Source organism: Dermochelys coriacea, chromosome 2, assembly GCF_009764565.3.
Source record: "Dermochelys coriacea isolate rDerCor1 chromosome 2, rDerCor1.pri.v4, whole genome shotgun sequence".
NCBI classification, from domain to species: domain Eukaryota; kingdom Metazoa; phylum Chordata; order Testudines; family Dermochelyidae; genus Dermochelys; species Dermochelys coriacea.
The window spans coordinates 215504157-215529865 of NC_050069.1; the positions used below are offsets into that span (position 1 = coordinate 215504157).

Below are 25709 nucleotides of genomic sequence, written 5' to 3' on the forward strand. Positions count from 1 at the left end.
TGGCAAAACAATAGGGTCTAAACTGGGACTATATGCCAATGTTTTGCTTGTACACTGAAAAATTAGGGCATTTCATATTATCGTGTAGACAGGGACTATACAAAGCTAAAATATCAGAAATGGTCAGGCCATGCAGTGTGTGGTTAAAAAACCAAAAAAAAAAAAACCCAAAAAAACCCCTGCCACTAAAATATGCAGTCCTTTGTTAGGGGAAGAAAAATGTATTTCAATTTTATAATTTTTGAAGCTATTTATCAAGGAGACAAACTAAATTTTCATTAAGTTTTATGCAATTAATGTCTTAGAAAAAAGTAATAGGTATTTGGCACTGAACGACATACCACTGTAGAATCCTGTTGATGTTTAGAATCTATAAAGCTTTTGTTTACAAGATAGTGGTTTAAGTTACTGTGGAGGAATTAAACTAGAAAGAAACACTCCTTCATGCAATGTTAAGTCACTATGAAGTAACAAGATTGTCATGATAAGATATTTGTATAGATTGCTCCATTTTAAAGTAAACAGTGTGTAGTAGTTGTACTCTACAAGCACTTGAAGACCATTATAAGAAAGTATGCAATTAAAAGTATTTGGTTTATACAACATCACAATAAAGTTACAATGAAATATACATGTGGGAATAGATTGTGCAACTTTTGTGTTGGCAAGTGCTTTGTCACATCAGAGAGCTCACAAATTTCGATGAGACTAGTTGCTGGAGTAGATGCTTATCAATATGAATAAGAGTTACACAATCCAGCCCTTAAAAAGAAAATTTTAGGGGCAAAATTCTGATGGGCCTTTTTCCTGTAGAATAGTAAGTACATTTCTCCTTGAGTTGTCCCATTGAAGTCAATGGGACTATTCATGAAATAACACACTGCTCAGTGTGAGTATCGGTATCGCAATCTGACCCTAGCTAACCAGACAAGTATCTATGAAACCTCTAATTAAAAACCAGCAGTTTTATTTATTTTGATTATTCTTGCATGCAGAATTTTTTTGTATTGCAAATACTAACTGAAAGTCCACTTCCATTCATAAAGCCAGGGTTTGGCCAGTTGCTGAAAGAAGCCAAGCAAAGGGTGCACACTTTTCATGTTTTTACATATGATTTTGACTTTGTTCTCTTTAGAGCAGGATTTTTTTACATTACTGCTGGGTTGAGCATGCTGGTGGAGTGCAGTAATTAAATAATGTGGCACAAAGTAAATATTTGTTCTTGTTAGTGGCCTTCTTTCAGTTACGCTTCAAAAGCAAAGATATCAAGGTGGGTGCTATTCATGAAGAATTGCCAACAGGGAATTCATATGCTTTCTACATACTGTGGGGCAGATTTACCACTGCATTACTACATTTTTATCAGGGTCTAAAGTATATGTGGCATGACTATTTATTTCACTATGTAATGGTGCTGGGAAGAGATGCAGGAATTTTGGTAGTACCGTAAGAATGAGGTTGACAACAATAAGAAAAGGAGTACTTGTGTATTCTTTAGAGTAAAATAGAAAGCTAACTTTTGTGTCAGAGTAGCACAGATAGAGATGGTCTTTCATAACCTTTTTTCCAGTCTTTGTTAAACAATATACTAATAATTTAACCAAGGTAACATTCCTACCCTCAGATAACCCTCTGTACAATCAGTCACACCTTAATGATATTTTTCCAGATAGTACATTCTGCCATCAGTGAACCAGCACCATCTTAATGTACTGGGTGAAATTATGGACCTGGAGTTCTAAAAAGCAGACAGAACAATCCTTAGAGGGTGATTTGTATGTTTCACAATAGTGTCAGGCTATTTGTATTAGCATAGTCCCAAAGAGCAAAGGTTTACAAAAGAGAGACTGTCAACCAACCAGTATCTGAATACTGGCCTACCTTTTCTGAAAGTATGTCTGAGTTTGAGGGTGGGGACAATACACAATGTAGATTACTGTGTTTGACGTAACGTGTTATGGACCCAGATGTAAATATGTTGTGTATTTTGGGGGGAAAGGAGTGTAATTTAAGTTCCCACTAGACTTTGTTCTCTGCCTTTACACCTACCATTTGGCATAGGCTCTAGCCAGTAAAAGAAAACTGAGGGTGGGTTGTGTGTGGTTGTGTGTGTGTGTGGTTTTTTTTTTTTTTGCCTCAATTGCAACAGCTGCAAAACAGATGTAAGCTGACATGAAATCTGCCAAAAATCTCTTCCAACTTTCCCACCCATTTTCCACCAAGAGAGAAACCAGTCAGGTGATATGAACATAGTCCTTAAGGTAACAAAAAAGATGGGATCTCCCAATCTTGCCTTTTTAGAGACTGTTAAAAAAGAAGCATTCCAGAAAAAAACACCCCTAGATTTACTATTATGGAAATTAAAACAACCAAAGTTTATATTGGTAACAAGTCCAAAAAACATAATTCTGTTTAGCCTGAAATTAATAGGGAGAAAAAGAGAGATTTGTGCATAAACCACAATAAAAAGCACTGAAGCAGAGAGAAAATCAAAGGTCTGTAGGAGTTTATAATTGACATGACACCTTCTAAATCCACCACATTTTCAATGCCTGATTTTTGAGTATTTATTTTTTTAGATGCCTTAAAATGCTACGTAGAACCCCATTGACTCAGTCTTTGCCAGCATAATTACTATGCTGTGTAATTATCTTAAACTACTTTTAAATAAACACACCGATATACACCTTTTGGGTATTTAACTAACTAAATTTCAGAATCAAACAATACAGTTAGTTGATGTTGGATTTGAAACTTGAGTGATGTCCAAACCTTTGTTTCAACACAGTCCCTAGAAGTTTAATCATTCTGTTGTGTAAACGTAGTTACTAAGAGGAGTGTGCTTGGTGTCTAACGTTTCTGTGTACTTTTCCAATTTTAGCATTTAGTTGTATTTGTATTTATCATGTGTTTTTTCTCAAGGTTCTTTGAACATCACATGGTGCTATAGAAGATATAAATGTTTAAAATAACTTTGAACACAATTTAACATTTTTCTCATGCCTTGTTTATGAAATCAGAGATTCATCAGGAAATATACAAAAGATGAACTAATTCAGTCAGATTGTTGATAACAAATTATTACTTAGTCTGAGTTTTCTCAGCATTTCCAGTGACATGAAGAGAGTAAATGTTGGCACAATGAAAAGACTAGCAACTAGAATTCATGATGGGGTCCTTCCTTGTATTCACTGAACATTCTTAAGGCTACTAGCAATAAATACAAAGAAAAATTAATTTAATCTCTCACCTCTAGAATGTATGACTCTAGCACCTAAAGATTACTGTGATGAGCACCATAGGAAACCCTAAGCAGCCAAAGCCCTCAGTAGCTGTAGGAGCTGTGGCAAAAGTGATTTGAATTATCCCTTAAGATGCAATGGTTTTGCTGCTGGTACTGCAGCCAAGCAAATTAATTTAAACTGCCCTACTGGTAGATAACTATAACTATCATTATATGAAATTGTAAAGAGGCTTAGGCTGTGCTCTAGCAATCAGTGTGTGCATGAAGAGTCACCAAATAAGACAGTACACACTCTAGAGTGCTGTGCCCAGCCAAAGAAAGGGGTGCATGACAATCTTTGAAACATATTCATTGGAAGCATCCAACATGGCTTGCAAATCAATGTGAAGGCCAGTTAAAGCATGCTTTACCAAACACTGAACCCTCAATGACATCAGCTGTCTGTGAGAGGCCAAAAAAAAACCAAAACAAAAAAAACCCTCACAAAAATGCAGACTTTACCAATGTGCCAATCTGCCAATGAAAACATACTGCTGACAGAACTACTGCTGCCAAAAATGTACAGTGTGACATTTACTAGTATCCAGTAATGGTAGGAACATCTAAATAACAAATTGCCCCAGCAACTTTAGTTTTACACATGATCTGCGTGGGCTAATGTTACTGGCTGTTCTAAACCCACCATTCAGCCTGCATGCTAGCAAGCATGATTAGGAGAAATACTTCTTATGTGCTTGTGTGATAGTTACATTTGCCTCTTTGTGCACAGTATCCTAGGGGCTTTGGATTTAGATTCCGAATTGCTGACTTTCACAGGTTTAAAACCTAAAGTTTTGACTTTGACCTACAAATACCGTTATCCAAAGGATGACTTGTCTCACTGAGATGTATTTTTTTTTATCATTAAGGTTGTACTGCATTCTTAGTTCATTTACTGTTCTCGGTGAGCATCCATATGCTTGCAGTAAAGAATTGCCATCAGTGTCTTTCCCAATTGCCATGGCACCAAGAATTACTTTCTGCTTAACTGTAGGTGCTACTCTGAAGCATACTTCTCAGAAAAAAAAAGTCTTAGAGACTTTGACAGAACGATGAATGTGTCCAATCTTAGAGCTCATGCCATGCAGAAGGGGAGGGATTTTTTTTCCACAGGAACTCAGTGTTATGCAAAAGATTTTTAATCAAAATGATTCTTCTACTGATTAATACGTGTGCATACCTGGAGTTGTCTCCTCTCTCTCTCTCTCTCTCTCTCAGAATATTCCTTTTATCATAATTGGGAGACATACTGCATGAATCAAGATGAAAAGACCCCCTTGTTTATGGCCTTTACGTCCTGAGCATTTCCCCTTTTGCAGGAAGTCACTATTAACTGCCTTGAATTAGGGCTTCTCTATATTGGAAATTTTGCCATTTTAACTATACTGGTAGAGTTAAAGTACCAAAACCCACCTACTGTGGACATACTCATACCAGTGTAAAAGTGCATATACCTGTATAACTTATTCTAGTTCAAGACTGAAATAAGCTATACTGGTATAAGCCCTAGTATCACCACAGTTATATGGATATAAAGGTGCCTTATAACTGCATCTGTAAAAACATGACACCCTGCCACTGATATAGTTATATCAGTATAAATTTTCTAGTATAGACCAATCCTCAGTGTTTAATACTAAAGAATGAAGCAGTGCTTAAATACTCCACAATCAAACTACCATTGTGGTTATCAACCTTATGAACAACATTGCTGCAGTTCATGTAGGATCAATGTATGTTCAGAGATATATAAGGAAAGAGTTCATGCTTGTGCAAGATGTCTTCAAGTCACCAAGGCCTGATGAAATTCATCTTAGCATACTCAAGGAGCTGATTGAGAAGGCATCTGAGATATTAGCGATTATTTTCTAAAAGTCATGGAAGACGGGAGAGATTCCAGAGGACTGGAAAAAAGCAAATATAGTGCCAATCTATAAAAAGGGAAATAAGGACAAGCCGGTGAATTACAGACCAGTCAGCTTAACTTCCATACCTGCAAAGATAATGGAACAAATAATTAAGCAATCAATTTGCAAATACCTAGAAGAGAATAAGGTTATAAGTAACAGTCAGCATGGATTTGCCAAGAACAAATCATGTTAAACCAACACAATAGCTTTCTTTGGCAGGGTAACAAGCCTTCTGGATAGAGGGGAAGTGGTAGATGTTGCATATCTTGACTTCAGTAAGGATTTTGATACTGCCTCTCATGACCTTCTCATAAACAAACTAGGGAAATACAACCTTGATGGAGCTACTATAAGCTGGGTGCATAACTAGTTGCAAAACTGTTCCCAGAGTAGTTATCAGTGGTTCAGAATCAAGCTGGAAGGGCATATCAAGTGGGCTTGTTTAGGGATTAGTTCTGGGTCCAGTTCTGTTCAATATCTCATCAATGATTTAGATAATGGCATAGAGAATACACTTACAAAGTTTGTGGACAATATCAAGCTGGGAGGGGCTGCAAGTGCTTTGTAGGGTATGATTAAAATTCAAAGTGATCTGGACAAACTGGAGAAATGGCCTGAAGTAAATAGGATGAAATTCAATAAAGACAAATGCAAAGTACTCCACTTAGGAAGGAAAAATCAGTTGCATACCTGCAAAATGGGAAATGACTGCCTAGGAAGGAGTAGTGCAGAAAGGGATCTGAAGGTCATAGTGAATCACAAGCTAAATATGAGTAAATAGCGTAACACTGTTGCAAAAAAAGCAATCATCAGTCTGGGATGTATTAGCAGGAGCGTTGTAAGCAAGACACGAGAAGTAATCCTTCTGCTCTACTCCAGGCTGATTAGGCCTCAACTGGAGAATTGTGTCCAGTTCTGGGTGCCACATTTCAGAAAATTTGAGAAAGTCCAGAGAAGAACAACAAAAATGATTAAGGGTCTAGAAAACATGACCTATGAGGGAAGATTGGAAAAAATTGGGCCTGAAGAAGAGAAAACTGAGAGGGACATAACAGTTTTCAAGTACATAAAAGGTTGTTACAAGGAAGAGGGAGAATTTTTTTCTCCTTAACCTCTGAGGATAGGACAAGAAACAATGGGCTTAAATTGCACCAAGGGCAGTTTAGGTTGGATATTAGGAAAAACTTCCTAACTATCAGGGTGGTTAAGCACTGGAAAAATTGGAGGTTGTGGAATCTCCATTATTGGAAATCTTTAAAAGCAGGTTAGGCAAAAACCTGTTAAGGATAGTCTAGGAAATACTTAGTCCTGCCATGAGTGCAGGGGACTGGACTAAGTGACTTCTTGAGGTCCCTTCCAGTCATACGTTTCTATGATTCTAAGTGTAACTATCACTTATAATCCTAAAAAGATGGTTTAGGCTTCCATCTAAAGGGATGCATGGAGAATGCTCAGATAAGGATTCAAGCATATGGAATGAGATTTGTAAATTACACATGGACCTGAATTGGGGTGTGGCAGAGCTGCAAAGTTGAGGAGCAATTCCAAGAAGGAAATGCAGTGTGCATGCCAGCATGCTGAAAATTTGGGGGAGAATTATGCTTCCTGGTGGCGCCTCCAATTGGCTGATGCAACACACTCTGCAGGCTAGTACAGAAGGAAGAGGGGAGCATGACTCAGGTTCCTTCCTGCCATTTTTGAGGTAATTTGCACCCTAGGTTATTAGGAAGGAGCTGTGCTCCCCTGAGAACAGGGGACTTAAGTTTTGTTCAGCTCTTTTGCTTTCAGTGGAGCAGTGGGAAAAGGCTGTTTTTTACCTCTCTCCATTCTACTCTCACCTTCTCAGCTGTACAGGGACAGGACACAGTCTCATCCATAATGAGGTACTGGAAATTTATATTTTGCATCAAATAAAAACATTTCCCCTTATTCGGTTTACATTCTTATATCCTGGCCACCACCATGATATCACTGATATTGGGTTTAGTTTTGTTCTTTAAATTACTCCATTAGGATTTGAACCTATAGCCTGTGGCAGCATAAACCTGTGACTGTAGCATTGAAACATTCATTAAGATTTCTCACTAATTTGCACAAAAGCCACTGATTGGGTTTTTTTTTTTTTCCAAGCAACAGGGTAATACTGACCCTAAACCCACTCGCATTCTACTCTTATAAACCTGCATAATTGTTAATAGTTTTGTTATTGGGCTCAGTGGTCTGGTAGGCTATTTCAAGCATGCTAATGACTCATCTGACCTAGAACGTCATAGAGAGACTCCTTATGCGTCTGCCCATTTGGAAATTGATGCAGGTTTCTATTTAAATCAGCAGCTGAAGTGTGAATGTATCTGTGACATTTTTGAGATGGTTCATGAGGCCAGGAGTTGACAAATGATTCTTATGCTGCACGCCTATTAATGTTGAACTTACAGGTATTGTGACATGCCCAGATTTGAAAAAGATAGAGCAAAAGACATGTTATGGGACAAAACTTTAGGAACATCAACAATCAGATCATAGCATTTATTCAAATGGGGCCTGGTTCAAAGCCTATTGATGATAATGGAAAGACTCATTGACTTAGTAGCTTTGTATCAGACCCCTGATATTTTTCTGTGAGAGTAACTGAAACTCTGAGGGTTGTGAGAGGATTTTCATTGTTGTGATCATGGCAGAGATAATTTCCCTGCATCTGCAGCAAGAATAGTTTAGGGTATGGGCTATGGTGGCAGCACTACTTTTTATTGTGTATCTAAAAGTTTGGGGGTTCATGGAATGTCTACTTCTGGGCATGCTAGGGGGAAGCACCTTATGATTCTTCAGTCGTGCTCATCCATTTCATCATCATGCTTTTGACTGGATTTCACATGTTCTTCTCTTATTTATTTTATTTCTATAAAGCTGTAATTGGATAAAATTGAAAGTATGCCCTCTGATAGGTATAGCTTTGCTTGACATGTTAGTGAAATAATAGAATAGAGCCAACCCTTGACATGCCATCCAGTAGATCACTAGCTAGAAGCTTCAGCCTGTTCAGTGCTAGTTCTTTAGTTACATTCAGGATTCTTGGGAAAACGCCTGCCACTCTGCTCTGTGGCAGTGGAGGGTCCATTAGTATCAAAGCCAGTGTGCTTCTGCTATTCTAGGGCAGGGAAGTTTTTGAGGTGCTCATGTAGAGGATGAGCACAGGGGTTTAGTGCCTGTCTGTGGGGTTTAGTTCCTAATAAATCAAACCCTTGTCATAACTTTCACTTTTATCTCTCCTTTGTTTCAGATTCCCAGGAAGGAAATTACAAATCAGAGGTCAACAGTAAGCCTAGGAAGGAAAGGACAGCCTTTACCAAGGAGCAAATCAGAGAGCTAGAAGCAGAATTTGCCCATCATAACTACCTGACCAGGCTGAGGAGATATGAGATAGCAGTAAATCTGGATCTCACTGAAAGACAGGTACTGATGGAAAGTAATAGATTTTGAAGTGTTTGTTTAATATTTAAAACTAACAGCAGCAGTCACTCTCCCCATTTGATTTACCCATAGATATGTTAAAGTGTAAAATGAAAAAAATTAGAGGTAATGCTAAAATGACACACATGTATACTGCAAAACAGTGTTGCTGTGAAACAGATATTTATAAATTCAGTTAACCCATTGAAACAGACAATTAACATCAAGGAATCAAGTAGTGTATCTGCCAGAATGGAATAAATGGGTTTTCAGGTTGCCCAATGCATCTCTATTTAAAATACATCCAATCTTCCATTCTGTGCAATGGTTTGTGGCTAAATATTTACAGGCATTGTGACAGCTGTCCACCATCTATTTGCTCTCTGAATCGTCAAAAATCACAGAACAATCTACTAGAGTTGGAAGGAAGACATCACAGAATGGCCAAACCATAACTAAGGCTTCCATTTGAAGCATAGTAAGCAGTGTGTGAGTTTTCACACCTGCAATGTTTTGATGGTTTCAGAGTAGCAGCCGTGTTTGTCTGTATTCGCAAAAAGAAAAGGAGTACTTGTGGCACCTTAGAGACTAACAAATTTATTTGTTTTTGTTTTGATGACAACTCTGCTCTCTTCAAGCTATACACTTTTAACAGTTATTCGCTAAAAAGAAAAAATGAGATTTAAAAAAAAAACTTTAAAAAATTGTTTAAAAGAGACCAAAACCCCCTTATTGTCAGTCTCTGAGGCAGGGATGAGAGGGTTGAGAAGGAAACAGAATCAGTGGGGAATTGCATCTGAACTCCCAGAAAAGGTGCTTTTATACACAAAAGGTGATTTTGAAACACAAAGCTTCATTTAGTTATTCCCTTTTTGCTTTAAAGCTCAACTCCATCAACTCAACTGGAAGTTTACCCAACTATTCACCACATTCTGGCTATATATTTTTTGGGGAAATTTTCCATTCTCACATTACCAGTAGTGCAATTCCAAATGTGGCAGCACCCATGGGAGCACCAGAATGGACAGAGTACAGACCTTTACCATCCTGTCATCTTACCCTGCTCTGTGAAGTAGGAGGAGACAGTGGAATTTCTCATCACTCTTCTCAGTTTCCTGCTCTCAAGCCCTCATTCTGCAAACACCTAAGCACATACTTAAAGTTTTTTTGTCCATAGTCACATTGACTTCAGTGGAATTAGTCATGTGTTTTAGTTAAGCATGCACTTAAATGTTTGCAGAATCCAGGCTCAACACATTAATGTTTAAATACGCACATTTTCAGAAACATCCAGAATCTTTCATACAACAATATTGATTGTTGAAAGCATTTCATCCTGGCCTGATTACATACCTGAGTTTGTTGTAATCTTCCTCCCCGAGGAACAACCTAAATTATATCTGAAATGAAAATCAATAGGTACTCAGATAGCATGCTGATGTGTGCAGTATAAGAACCTAAAGGTATTAGCAGGCTCTCCTGATCATATGCAAAATGTATGATCACTAGCTGGCATGCATTAGACAGTGGGTACAGGGATGTTATAAATATGAGAGAGACATTTTATAATATGCAGTAACATTCATGCTAACTAATTCTGGTGGTCTGCTCAGAAATAAGACCATGCTTCATGAAACCCTAAACATTAGAGGCTAATAAAGACTGGTCAGTTATTCAAAACTTAATTTACATTTTCTATAAATAGTACCGCTCCAGACCCATTTTATACATGTGTGCGCGCATGCATGCAAATGAAACAGGATTTTCGTTGGGAGCTTCAAAGACATGTACATAAAATGGCATTCTAAGTTTACCTCTCTGTCTTTATAATGCATATCTATTATTTCATCACATCAGCTAGAAGGCAGTAATTTGTTTATAACATGAAGATAATAATGCCAGATAGCATTAAAAAACGCTTGTCATTCCAGTGGAGTTACTTTCTGTTATTTTAAATATGTTTCAGAGTAGCAGTCGTGTTAGTCTGTATTCGCAAAAAGAAAAGGAGTACTTGTGGCACCTTAGAGACTAACCATTTGTTAGTCTCTAAGGTGCCACAAGTACTCCTTTAAATATGTTTGTTAGATTTATAAATTGTGCCCTTTAGTATCAAATGCAAAGGGAGATTTATTATGGTGGGGAAAAATAAATAGGAATATTGATCTCTAAAGGCTCAATCTTACCATCCTTTCTCAAGCAAAACACCCATTGAACTCAAAAGACTTGATTTTCAGTTACAGTCTTTAGTAAAAACTGTAGCAAAGTGTTCCCTACTTGTCTTTTGACAGATCTATAATTTGTGTGTGTTTATGTAATGTGATCATCCAAAGATCCAACATTATCCACTTTCCTTAATTCCTTATGTCTTAGGAATTTAAAAGAATATATTTTACAAGAAATTGCCTTTCATCTTGCCAGGGACTGGACTAATTGAGACTAGGAATACTGAGTTGGTTGCACAGAAAGAATCAGTAGAATCTAAATCTGAATTCTACTTGAATGTCTTGAAATTAAAAATCATAGCTGGATTCCATAGAATAGTATGAAACAAATGTCAGTGTATTTATTTTTCTTAGACTGATCCAATATCAAGTACATGTTTGTTACTTCCCCATGACACTTCCCTTTGTATTTAATTCTTTTTTTGTATTCACACCATAGTTTGGAGGTCTGGATGAAGGAGATGCAGGGTGTTTCCTGAGGATTAATGATCAGATGGGAGAAATCTCAGCCAGTAATCCCCAGGAAGTAGCCTGAGCTGAGTTCATGATTGCTATTATCAGCTGGAAAATGGAAATAAGTAATTACAAAAATAGGTGCATGGTTTTTCTTAATGGATAATACAGTTTAAAATGGTATGTGTAGATCATGGCTAGACAGAATAAAATATTGTGCCAAATCCCCTCCCTCTTGTTCTGTGCTGGACATAGATGCAGGTAGATGTCCTGACGTTAGGAGCCTGCACCTATTCCTCTTCTGGGTCAGGCTTGGATTTTTCAAACCCATGAGTGACATAGTTGGGTCAACCTAACTTTTTAGTGTAGACATGGCCTAAGCATGTACACTGAGTTACAATGCTACATGGATTTTTCCTCGTAAGTAACAACAAATAAAATTATTGAATAATAATCCACGATGACCTTTAACTGGTTCGCCACTGGCAGGGTAAACCAACTGACTTCAATTAAGTTGTGCCTACTTACAACAGCAGTGGAATTAGCCCAGCATTATAGAGTGGTGTGACAAAACCATATGATGAGATGATTCTGTGTTCCAAAGGAAATTAAGTTTTTATTTCAACATACTGTACAGGGATAGCTAGATATGAACATATGTCTTTGGAAGTTCACTGGGAGAAAAAGCAGTCTTCTGAGACTGCTAGGTCAAATTAAAACCTCAGACTTCCTTTGCTACACAGTCATGGAGAGGAATGTGAGGGGATACTTTGTAGCAGATGTGTAATGTCAGTGCTAGGCATTGATACTTGTGATCACCTCTTGTAATTATAATGAACCCATCCACATAACATCTGAGCATAACCCTTCTTGTTAATCACATGTGGCACCTGGGCTGCTGGGAATGCTGATGCTTCCCTAGCATTCTAGCACAAAGGCCTGGATAGTTTCAATCAGGAAGGGAAAGCTTTTAAAGGTTCTGCATGAAATACATGTATGAAATTTTCCGTATGAAATACATACACAGCAGCACCGTGACTTATAGCTTTATGCCTTTCAGTCAGAAAGAAAGAGGGGGCCATATACTGCACTGAAGATGTCCTCTGTTGTCCACAACAAAAAGGTGATTGGCAAGGGGATGAAAACCTAGAAGCACATTCCAGTATCCTTTTGCTTTCTGAAAATTGCATATATTGGGGCAAATTTTGTTGTCACTGCCACTGTTGTAAATTGGGGACATCTTCATGGAAATCGGGTGAATTACCCTGGTGTAAAATTGGTGTGAATAAGACCGGAATCAGGCTTTCTACTTCTAAATTGTAAGAAAGCCTCTAAGAGTGCAATTCAGGGAGTCAACAGACCTGATTCTCCCCTCATACTAGTTTTGCATCAGTGCAGCTCCACTGACTTCAACAAACGTACTCCAGGATTACACTGCTGTGAGATCAACATTCATTTCTTCAGTGCAGAATCAGAATATTTCTTAAATACATTCTATTCTATTGTTAACTGAATGAATGTTAACACCATACCAGCATCCACACATTAGCATATTATTGTTGTTGTTGTTATTACCTCAGTAGCACCTAGTAGTCCCAACTGAGATCAGGGGCCTATTGTGCTGGGTGCTTTACACACATTAGGAAATAAGCTCTTCAGAGAAAGGACTACAATCTAAATAAAAAGATAGACATTCTCATGTAGCCCAGCTCATTTGGCCTGGTTTCCAGAAGTAATCTCTGCATACAGCAGTACTTCTTAGAATGATGTGACCGTGCTGGAGCATTGGCATTTGTGGCATATACTATCATTTCCCAAAACTTCTGCCAAAGGCTGTTTTCCCTGGAGAATGCTGTTCAACATGTGGTACTCATTTTCTCTGACTAGGTTAAGATGTGGGTTATAACACCTATGCCGACCCCAGCTGTAGACCCATCTATATCTGAAAGATCTTCAGACCTTGGGGGAATGACATTCTCTGTGTAAATGGACAATCAAATGTTAATGTTGGATAATGCAGCAAAGAAAAAAAAGCAGAGGGTATTAGTTGTATTAAACATCTCCACCAAGAAATTATGTTTGTGAACAGAATTAACCACTGATGGAATTAATTACTTTACATATGTTGTTTTTACTAAGATTAAGTAAAAAAGCAAACATCAAATTATTGTACAGCGTCAGAGAGGCAAAAATAAACAGCGGAAAGATATTGTCAGTCATCCTAAAGTTACCTCTTTCAGTTAGTTCCCAAGATGTGGCAGATGTGAGATAAATCATGGGGCCCATTATCTTAGGAAAGCTCAATCTTCCTCTTGACCATGATGATAATTTCTACCATACGTTACATCTTAAACAGGACATCAGCACCCAACACTTCATAATTACCTTTCTGGCACTTAAAACAAACATTAGAAAAACATATGTTTTACTGTATTTAAAAGCCCATGTAAGAGTGGCCAAGTTTCCTACTAGCATCAAAGCGAGGCTCAAATTGAATTTCCAAACAACTTCTAAGGTCAGCACAAATATAAATTCCTGGTGGAAGGACATGTTCAGAAAAAAAAAATGTGTAAAGGAGCCAAGTCCTGATTTTTGTTGTTTGCATGTTAGGCTATGTTATTCAGAATGTCAACATGGAACAGGAGTGAGCGTGATTTGTATGGCACCCTAACAAAAAAAAATATAATTGAGGGTTTCAAGAGAGGAGTATCAAAGAAAATTACTTTGACATCTCAAAGTCCAAGATATTAAGAGTGCACTTCAAGAGCATTTAAAACACATATGGTGGCTCTATTATCACACTGTAAAAATTCCACCAGTATAGGTGCCTATAATTGCTGCGCCATCGCCTATAGAGTGCACTCCCAATCCCTACTCAGCCAGCAGTTAATAATTTTCAGCTGGCAGGCCTCTATGTATTCTGAAGAGCCAGTTAGTATAAAAAATCTCTTAGGTCCCTAGACATTTGTAACCTTGACAAGCACATTCTTGGCTTTTTTGTCCATCCAGATAAACTTGGAGAAGGCACCATCCAAACTTTTTAATATCTCACTGTGGGATGAGGAGAGGAAGCAGCTGCAGTGGGGTATAAGAGGTGTGGCAAAATGGACATTTTTATAGGGTCGATCCTGCCAAATATAGAAAGAGTGGGAGATCTTTCCACCTCACAAGATCTTTTTTTGCGCAGAGCTAATCAAAGGAGCAACGTTGCAGTTCTTCAAGCTAGCTAAGGTTACCGGAATAAACAGTTCAAATATGTAATGCTTCTGTTTGCCAATGTAAATGGAAAATCCCACCTAGTCAGATTAAATTCCACTGAGGAGGGCTTATTTTTTGCTAGTTAACCTAAAGTCCCAATATCTGCCCAAAATCCATCAATCACTTACAAAATACCCAGAATCAGTGTTTCTTGGTAGGTGATGAGGAAAACAGTTTGTTAAAATAAAGAAGGGCTTTATGCTCTCTTGTCTGAGTTCTACCTAATGAAAGTCTTTAGTCTGTCAGTTTATGAAGTGGTGCCAGTAGTTCCATGAGTAGATAAATAGGAATGTCAAAAGAAGTGCCTTTTTAATGTTTAATTCTACAGGAAAGGTAGGCAAACAATGATTTATCATATAAATGGGAGGAGTATATGTACAGTATCTAGCACAGTGGGGCTGTTGTCCTGATTCATGCTTTTTTTTTTGTGCTACTGCAATACAAATAATAAACAATAATAGAAAATCCCCATTACAGAGGTGTCCTCCAAACAAAGGTCACTCACTTCGTAGTAACAAATGACTATTTATACTTGGTTAAAATCCTTTTTAGCATCTCAAGACTGAGTGTGGGATCCTGCAGTCCTTACTCAGAGCAAACAACCTTTCTAAACAAAGTTAGTGGTTGATTTGCTGGAGTACGGACCATCTTAACATAGTTAATCAATATCCGTCTGAGGTACCGTATTGTCGAATCTTGTCTGAAAGTCAAACGCTCATTCCAAACTTCCACTTATTCAGCATTGTCCACATATGCTATAAAATTTGAGTCTGTGTGATGAGCAGCAGCCCATGGCAGCGAGTCTCCAAGCCCAGGTCAGCAGATTTGGGCTTGCGGGGCTTGCGCTATGGCACTACAAATAGCTGTATAGACATTACAACTTGGGCTGGAGCCTGGGCTCTGAAGCTAAGGGATGGGGTTGGCCTGTGTTCCTCTAGATTGTTCATTGTATCTAAAATAATACCCTTAAAATAAAATAAAATAAAATCTAGTGATACTTTTATGTTTGTCTGTAAAATAATTACAAAAGAGCATTACAGTAATTCCATAATTTCTTTCTTCTGTAGAAAGAAATGCTCCTGGAAACCTAAAATATATCTAATGGGTAATTTTAATACATAATTTTGACTTGAGTAATTATTTACTTTTTAAACAAAAGTTAATGGTAAAACTTCAAATGATGAATTTACTTTTGCTATATAAATTGGGAGTGAGTTACTGGTTATAATTCATTCACAATGGGAGACCTTATTTTCAAAAATTCCAGTGCTTCAGTGGAGCTCAAGGACAACTGCTAGCCATGGACAGACTCTTACATCTGCGCGGAGACCAATTACCTTCAGTGGGGTTCTGGGCAGGCAGAATGGTCTTCCTGTGCCAATCAGCTTATGATGGGATTCGGCCCAAAATTCAAGGATTGTTCAGCCAATGCTTCTGTTAAAGCTAGCTTGTGCAAAGGTGTTGTGGAAGAGGTAGGCCAATGGGTGTCCTCCCGCATAATCCCGCATAGAATCATAGAATCATAGAATATCAGGGTTGGAAGGGACCCCAGAAGGTCATCTAGTCCAACCCCCTGCTCAAAGCAGGACCAAGTCCCAGTTAAATCATCCCAGCTAGGGCTTTGTCAAGCCTGACCTTAAAAACCTCTAAGGAAGGAGATTCTACCACCTCCCTAGGTAACGCATTCCAGTGTTTCACCACCCTCTTAGTGAAAAAGTTTTTCCTAATATCCAATCTAAACCTCCCCCATTGCAACTTGAGACCATTACTCCTCGTTCTGTCATCTGCTACCATTGAGAACAGTCTAGAGCCATCCTCTTTGAAACCCCCTTTCAGGTAGTTGAAAGCAGCTATCAAATCCCCCCTCATTCTTCTCTTCTCCAGACTAAACAATCCCAGCTCCCTCAGCCTCCCCTCATAAGTCATGTGCTCTAGACCCCTAATCATTTTCGTTGCCCTTCGTTGTACTCTTTCCAATTTATCCACATCCTTCCTGTAGCGTGGGCCCAAAACTGGACACAGTACTCCAGATGAGGCCTCACCAGTGTCGAATAGAGGGGAACGATCACGTCCCTCGATCTGCTCGCTATGCCCCTACTTATACAACCCAAAATGCCATTGGCCTTCTTGGCAACAAGGGCACACTGCTGACTCATATCCAGCTTCTCGTCCACTGTCACCCCTAGGTCCTTTTCCGCAGAACTGCTGCCGAGCCATTCGGTCCCTAGTCTGTAGCGGTGCATTGGATTCTTCCATCCTAAGTGCAGGACCCTGCATTTATCCTTATTGAACCTCATTAGATTTCTTTTGGCCCAATCCTCCAATTTGTCTAGGTCCTTCTGTATCCTATCCCTCCCCTCCAGCGTATCTACCACTCCTCCCAGTTTAGTATCATCCGCAAATTTGCTGAGAGTGCAATCCACACCATCCTCCAGATCATTTATGAAGATATTGAACAAAACGGGCCCCAGGACTGACCCCTGGGGCACTCCACTTGACACCGGCTGCCAACTAGACATGGAGCCATTGATCACTACCCGTTGAGCCCGACAATCTAGCCAGCTTTCTACCCACCTTATAGTGCATTCATCCAGCCCATACTTCCTTAACTTGCTGACAAGAATGCTGTGGGAGACCGTGTCAAAAGCTTTGCTAAAGTCAAGAAACAATACATCCACTGCTTTCCCTTCATCCACAGAACCAGTAATCTCATCATAAAAGGCGATTAGATTAGTCAGGCATGACCTTCCCTTGGTGAATCCATGCTGACTGTTCCTGATCACTTTCCTCTCCTCTAAGTGCTTCAGGATTGATTCTTTGAGGACCTGCTCCATGATTTTTCCAGGGACTGAGGTGAGGCTGACCGGCCTGTAGTTCCCAGGATCCTCCTTCTTCCCTTTTTTAAAGATGGGCACTACATTAGCCTTTTTCCAGTCATCCGGGACTTCCCCCGTTCGCCACGAGTTTTCAAAGATAATGGCTAAGGGCTCTGCAATCACAGCCGCCAATTCCTTCAGCACTCTCGGATGCAATTCGTCCGGCCCCATGGACTTGTGCACGTCCAGCTTTTCTAAATAGTCCCTAACCACCTCTATCTCTACAGAGGGCTGGCCATCTCTTCCCCATTTTGTGTTGCCCAGCACAGCAGTCTGGGAGCTGACCTTGTTAGTGAAAACAGAGGCAAAAAAAGCATTGAGTACATTAGCTTTTTCCACATCCTCTGTCACTAGCTTGCCTCCCTCATTCAGTAAGGGGCCCACACTTTCCTTGGCTTTCTTCTTGTTGCCAACATACCTGAAGAAACCCTTCTTGTTACTCTTGACATCTCTTGCTAGCTGCAGCTCCAGGTGCGATTTGGCCCTCCTGATATCTTTCCTACATGCCCGAGCAATATTTTTATACTCTTCCTTGGTCATATGTCCAAGCTTCCACTTCTTGTAAGCTTCTTTTTTATGTTTAAGATCCGCTAGGATTTCACCATTAAGCCAAGCTGGTCGCCTGCCATATTTACTATTCTTTCGACTCATCGGGATGGTTTGTCCCTGTAACCTCAACAGGGATTCCTTGAAATACAGCCAGCTCTCCTGGACTCCCTTCCCTTTCATGTTAGTCCCCCAGGGGATCCTGGCCATCTGTTCCCTGAGGGAGTCAAAGTCTGCTTTCCTGAAGTCCAGGGTCCGTATCCTGCTGCTTACCTTTCTTCCCTGCGTCAGGATCCTGAACTCAACCAACTCATGGTCACTGCCTCCCAGATTCCCATCCACTTTTGCTTCCCCCACTAATTCTACCCGGTTTGTGAGCAGCAGGTCAAGAAAAGCGCTCCCCCTAGTTGGCTCCCCTAGCACTTGCACCAGGAAATTGTCCCCTACGCTTTCCAAAAACTTCCTGGATTGTCTATGCACCGCTGTATTGCTCTCCCAGCAGATATCAGGAAAATTAAAGTCACCCATGAGAATCAGGGCATGCGATCTAGTAGCTTCCGTGAGTTGCCGGAAGAAAGCCTCATCCACCTCATCCCCCTGGTCCGGTGGTCTATAGCAGACTCCCACCATGACATCACTCTTGTTGCACACACTTCTAAACTTAATCCAGAGACACTCAGGTTTTTCCACAGTTTCGTACCGGAGCTCTGAGCAGTCATACTGCTCCCTTACATACAGTGCTACTCCCCCACCTTTTCTGCCCTGCCTGTCCTTCCTGAACAGTTTATAACCATCCATGACTGTACTCCAGTCATGTGAGTTATCCCACCAAGTCTCTGTTATTCCAATCACGTCATAATTCCTTGACATCACCAGGACCTCCAGTTCTCCCTGCTTGTTTCCAAGGCTTTGTGCATTTGTATATAAGCACTTGAGATAACCTGTTGATCGCCCCTCATTCCCAGTATGAGGCAGGAGCCCTCCCCTCACAGACCTTCCTGCCTGTGCTTCCTCCCGGTATCCCGCTTTCCCACTTACCTCAGGGCTTTGGTCTCCTTCCCCCGGTGAACCTAGTTTAAAGCCCTCCTCACTAGGTTAGCCAGCCTGCTGGCAAAGATGTTCTTCCCTCTCTTCGTAAGATGGAGCCCGTCTCTGCCCAGCACTCCTCCTTCATGGAACACCATCCCATGGTCAAAGAATCCAAAGCCTTCTCTCCGACACCACCTGCGTAGCCATTCGTTGACCTCCACGATTCGACGGTCCCTACCCAGGCCTTTTCCTTCCACGGGGAGGATGGACGAGAACACCACTTGCGCCTCCAACTCCTTTATCCTTCTTCCCAGAGCCACGTAGTCCGCAGTGATCCGCTCAAGGTCATTCTTGGCAGTATCATTGGTGCCCACGTGGAGAAGCAGGAAGGGGTAGCGATCCGAGGGCTTGATGAGTCTCAGCAGTCTCTCCGTCACATCACGAATCTTAGCCCCTGGCAAGCAGCAGACTTCTCGGTTTTCCCGGTCAGGGCGGCAGATAGATGACTCAGTCCCCCGGAGGAGAGAGTCCCCGACCACCACCACCCGCCTTCTCCTCTTGGGAGTGGTGGTCGTGGAACCCCCAACCTCAGGACATCGCATCTCATGCCTCCCAACCAGCGGAGTCTCCTTCCGCTTTCTCCCCCCAGACATATCATCTGGTCCACTCTCCGCATTGGTACCTGTGGAGAGAACATGAAAGCGGTTAGTTACCTGTGTCTGTGTTACTGGAACCCGGACATTCCGCTTACCTCTTCTGGAGGTCACATGTTGCCAAGCTTCTTCACTGGCCTCTTGGCTCCTCTGTGCAACCTGCTCTATATCTTTAGAGCTTTGTGCCCCTAGAAGGCTATCCTGAGTTTGGTCCAGAAAATCCTCAGTCTCTCGTATACAACGCAGGGTCGTTACCTGTTGCTCCAGACCTTCAATCTTCTCTTCCAATATGGAGACCAGCTTGCACTTTGTACAGACAAAGTCGCTTCTGTCCTGTGGAAGAAAGACAAACATGGCACATCCAGTGCAGGTCACAACAGCTGAATTCCCCCCTTCCATATCACCTACCTACTACGGAGCTTCCTCAGAGACGTTGGCAAGATGTAAGCCTCACTGGGCTCACTCCAGGCGAACTCCCAGGCAAACTCCTGCTGTGAGCTGCTCTGCTGTCCCCGCTGCTCCGCTGCCGCTCAGCTGGTTCGCGAGGCTCCGGCTATTTTTAAACAGCCAGGCTTCCCTGACGCAAACACACAGACACCCTAATGCCCGCCCCCTGCAGGCTAGCAGCCAATCAGACACTCACTCAGGCTCCCTCCCAGCAAACACACGCTCGGATACTTCCTCAGCAAGCAAACACACACACTCGGATACTTACCAGTCCCAGGCAAACTCCTGCTGTGAGCTGCTCTGCTGTCCCCGCTGCTCCGCTGCCGCCATCTCTCAGTAGACTTGACCAGGACCAAAAGGAAGCACAAACTGTACTTTTTTTTTTTTTAGGTTGGCATAGAAGCTACATTCCCTAGAAATTCCAGCTGGAGAGGTGATTGCTCTGTACTGCAACTTTGGAAAGTGATGACTTAACATCACTGTTGAGTTCTAAGAAAAGTGACACGTTTTGTCAGTCTAAAAATCAAACAGAACAAAAACTGAAACAACACATTTCTGAAACTTTTTGTTTTAAATATCTTTGGAGATTCACTTATGGATCCTTGTGGCTATATATGGAGGAAAAGGGCTATTTGTTATGCTAGGTACTTACAAAATGTAGCATCCATTTAGATGGTCATTTGTATTCTTTGGGCCTGGTCCATTTGAAAATAGCTGCAGCTTTCTGAGCCACGCCAGCTGTAAAAGACTGGATGTTGACTCTGCAGCCAATTTACTATCAAAGATACAAGATTGGCCTGCTTTGGAAGTCAAGAAAATTCCTCCAGTTTTGAAGGAATGAGCTGTGGAGACGGTTAAACTGAATGGAAATGAGGGTTCTTCCTTCGTGGCCTATGCGAAGGCTTCTCAAGCTATGGAGCCTAAGAGGTCTGCAGAGTTGTCATGTTTCTTGGAGCTTCCCTCCTTTAGTACTAAACTGACATCATAGAGCAAAGTGAGCACATTCCTCCAAGAATCCTGAGTCCCGATTCCCCATTGCCTTGGATTTATGCGTCATTTGCACCTGTACTAACTGGCTGTGAAATGCTAGCAAACCGGAATTCTCCACTTACACCCGTAAAAGCACTTTATTGTACATTTACTCCATACATGTGTAAATGTCTGCGCAAGATGAATCAGTGCCATATTGTCTAAAATGACTCTGTCCCACCAACGGATTTTTCAGATTATGTGTAAGCAATTTTTACTTAGTCTGAACAGTAAGAACGTCAGAAAACCAAACTCGCAACTTCAACTAATGTAACAAATCCTGATATAGTGCAGTGACTGTACATACAGAAGTACACTATACGAACTGGATCGTGACAGGCCCTTGTGAAAATGCATGGTGGCAGCAGAGAATTTGGCCCTTTGGTAGTAGGTAAAACTCTGGCCTTTCACAAGTATTTGCTATTAACAATAGTGCCTACACCACTGAAACAATAAATCAATTTCCAGCCCCTCATATTGCATCCTGCCCCCTGATTACTGTGGAGTATTCCTTAAAATAAATCAGCCATAGCAAAACATTTCTCTTTGGTGTCTGCTCCCAAGGAGATGCTCAACACACGGTCATATGGTCCTCAGCATATTTAAGCAACAGCTTAATCATCAGTCTGGGAGACGTAAATACTAAACAACTTGTCGACTAATGGAAAGACTTTCATGCCAATGAGCAGATGTGCCTAATAGTTGCTGATTTAGAAATAGAAATAGTTGCTAATGCTGTAATGTAATGTAGCCTTCATTTCCCTTCCCTTCATTCCCTATATATATACACTACACATTAAATTGAGCTATATACAACAGTGTGTGTTGTGTATATAATGTTGTTTGCAGTTATATTATATATAGAGAGAAAGATAGAGAGGGGAAAAGTACACATAAAATATCTTGTCTTATATTTTTAAGCACATGTTCCTGGGTGGAACTAATTATCCTCAACTCCCTCTAAAGTCACTGGAAGTTGAGGGCTCCTCACAGGAATACTCAGCAACCTATAGGATCAAGCTTTCAAACACAGACTGAATGCTGTAGCTTTAAATTGCTGTAGTACTATCCAGTTCCCCTATCTCCCCCCCCCCCCGCTGGTTTACTTCAGCTTGCTCTGACTGCCTACATCCCCCACCTTCATTTTCAATATACCCATTATGACATTTCAAGCAAGACACTTAACACTTTCAAAGGTGCTGTATGTTTGAAAAGCATTGGCTTCTGTGAATTACAATGAATTGACACTCAAAATTCTTCACACTTCCTGCCTAGTACTAAAATGTAGCTGGATCATGTATCAGTACCTATTTCCCTCCCATTATTTACTGTTCACAAAATCCAAAGGAAGTTCAGATTTCAGATATCTGAATCTGATCTCTAGAGGAAATAGCATGTGAAAAGCTCTTCTCATATTATTATTCTTATATTATTATTAGCACATGAACATTAAAGGCCTGATCTATAACCTGTTGAAGTCAATGGAAAGACTTTCATCGCCTTCACTGAGCTTTGGATCAGGTCTTCAGTTATAAAGTGTTCTCTCATTTAGCAAAGCAAGTAAGATTAATGGTACTTTGTGTAGTAAATAGATTGAGAAAATTAAAATCAAAATGAATTGCAATTATTTTTAGTTCTGTATCTCAATACACTTCGTTTTTAGCATATATATATATTTTTTTTTTACCAAACAAGAAAAATATTTCTACATTTGAAGTTATCTGGGTTAATCATTTAACAAGGTAAATTTGCCTCAGAGATGCAGATTATTTATTATCATCATTAATGAAACATTAACACAGTTATTGCAGTTCTAAATAGTTACAAATCTGTGTTTTGTTTTAAGCTGACTGCCTTAAATAGTAGAGATTTGGCACCAGATCTTAAACTCTGTAAAATGGAGCAAGTAATACATACTCACCTCACAGGAGCCCTGGGGATTAAATTCACCCCTGTAAAGAGGGCCAGCACTACTTAAACTGCATTTTGAGGGATTACTTAGGATATAAATGGTGAATAGACTTTTGGCTGTCCCACTTGCTAGTGTTCACTAGTTATTGGGCTTAGTGATCTCCCATGGAAGTCAACAGTCCAGATCAGAATTGGGCCAGATCTCATGCAGTTGAGAAGCTTGAAGAAGAGGTGTAATTACATTGCCTCAATGTACTTCAACTTCTAATTTCTTCTAGCTGCTTGGTGTTAAATTGCAGCTTCTTAGCCTCTTTTTACACACTGCTGGAACAGATATAAAGTAGGTCTAAGGGAAATTAACTGAATGTAAGTAGTAGGGGCAATTTACATGACTTTATACATCAACTCTGAATTTTGCCCTAAGGAAGATAAAGAGGGAAGTCTCAATTGGTTTAATTTGCACTTTCTTCCAGTCCTGTGCATGTGTATGTTAAACCAATGGAGACTCCCTCAGGCATATTTATTTCCTTAGTCTTACAGCCAATTTACTTACTTACCAATTTACACCTTAGTCTTCCTTAGTCTTACTTACCAATTTATACCTCAACTTAAACACAACCTCAGAATTTGGTCCTTTTATGTTTGAAGGTATTTGTCTTTCCATTGTTTGCCCTTCACTTTCATAATAAAATTCTAACATAGTCATAGAAATTAGAGAAAATAAAGAACCATTAGGGTTACCCAGTCTGTTTCCTCACAATGCAGGATAGCTCCCTATAGTACATTTACTAAATATTTGTCCAGTCAAGTTTTCGTTCCCCACAAGATAGGGCTTTCCACCACTTAGCTTAGATGTCACAGCTATTCAGCCTTTCTTAATTTCATCATCTTATTCCTAGTTATACTTTCTCATACTGCCATAAATAATTCATCTCATGTCTTGGTGTGACTAGACTTCAAATGTTTGTAGAATGTTATATGTATGTGCTCCCCTCTCTGCTTACTCCAAGTCATTGTTTAGCCAAGCAGTATCTATTTGGATCTTTTTAATCTGTTTTCATAAATCAGTCACTCCACCCTCCTTATCACTGATTGGTGAATGTCTGTCTGTAAACAGCTTCAAATTTCTATGTTTTTCTGGAAACAAAGTGCCCCAGTATGAATGCATTATCCCAAGTGCAGGAACACCAAAGCCTGACAGAACAGGGCTATAATTTCTCTACTTAGGCAACCATGTCACTATCTATGCTTTTTTCCTCTTAACTGCTTCATCCTATGACAACCTCATCTCTAATTTGCTGTCTACTGTCACTCCTAGGTCTCTTTCAGCATTATTTCTTCCCATGTTTCTATGTTGTGAAGTGTTTTTCCCCAGATGTATTAGCTGGAGTTTTTCCAAGTTAAGTTTAATTTATTTATAGCTTGCATGTATCTAAATCTGTTTGCATTTTTCTGTTGTTAGTGGTTTTCCCAACACCTCCCACTCATCTTTGATTCTTATTAATGTGGCGGTTTTCTTGCTCTGCCAAAACATTATTGAGGATATTAAAGAAGACAGGATCTAACACTTTGTGATACCCTATTAGACACCTGCTCCCAGCTTGATATATGGCTGTTTATTAGTACCTTAGTTTATTTTATACTGCTTATGCTCATGTTAAGTTTACATGACTGTATTAATATCCAAATCTATGTGAATTAATTTTCACAGACTGATTTTATTATACAAAATCTCTCTTGTATGTTTTCTTCTAAATTGAGAATCCTAAGTGTTCTTTCCTCTTAATATATGTCCTGGGATGTTAGCAATGGAAGTTAGACTTGTGGAGTCGCAATTGGCAGGATCACTCTCATTTATTTTCTGAAGATAGGTTTAGTTCTTCACTTGCTTTTCTTCAGTCTTCTGGTTCTTTCCAAGTTTTCAATCACTCTTCATTTAAAAAGAATTGTCGGTGGCTCCAGAAGTTTAATTTTGTCAGTGCATATGATCTGGTATGGATCAAGTCATTCTAAGTATTCCTTTACCTGCTCTTTATCACTAGCTATGTTTACAATATGTTCATTGGTCCTAAGGACCAAATCCTGCTTCCATGCATACTACTAAAGCTGCCACAGGCAGAGGAACATCATGGGTGGTGGAAAGTTAGTGGCAATATGCTCCACACGCTCCTGACGATAGAAAAGGAACAATCTGCTCACACACATTTTTCCCCCTCCACTCCCTTAATGACTGTTCCTGATCTGAGCATGCTTGCAAGAGTAGCTGGGGAGGTCTAGTCGAACTGTCAGCTTCACTGATTATTTTGCCTCTAGAGCTTTGGGCCTCCCAAATAGTACTAGGATTTTGAAAAGGGCAATGCAATGGTCTACTTGCAACAGTTTTTTACACACATACAATCTGAACTGTGCAGGATAGTAAATGATTTTGCCCAAAGCAGATAGATAAGATATTATGCAAAGAGTGGTTTCTGCAAAACAAGGTGAATACTGTGATACACTTTTGACAATATAGCATATTCCTTGATCTCTCAGAGCTGCAAAAATATCCTGAGAGCATCTTTTTTATATCTCAGTGGGAAGATTCCCATTGACTTCAGTGAGCTTTGGGTCAGCTCCATAGCTCCAAACACTACAGGTTTATTACA

The 25709-nt window shown here is 40.0% G+C and overlaps 1 protein-coding gene across 2 annotated transcripts in view; it reads left to right on the forward strand.

Annotated features, from left to right (window-relative positions):
- Positions 1-25709, forward strand: part of MEOX2 (mesenchyme homeobox 2) — a 72693-nt gene that overhangs the window by 43821 nt on the left and 3163 nt on the right. For both annotated transcript variants that reach the window (XM_043509229.1, XM_038390845.2), the window contains exon 3: positions 8471-8643. In XM_043509229.1, the coding sequence (XP_043365164.1) occupies positions 8471-8643 (173 nt within the window). The remainder of the gene's footprint in view (positions 1-8470; positions 8644-25709) is intronic.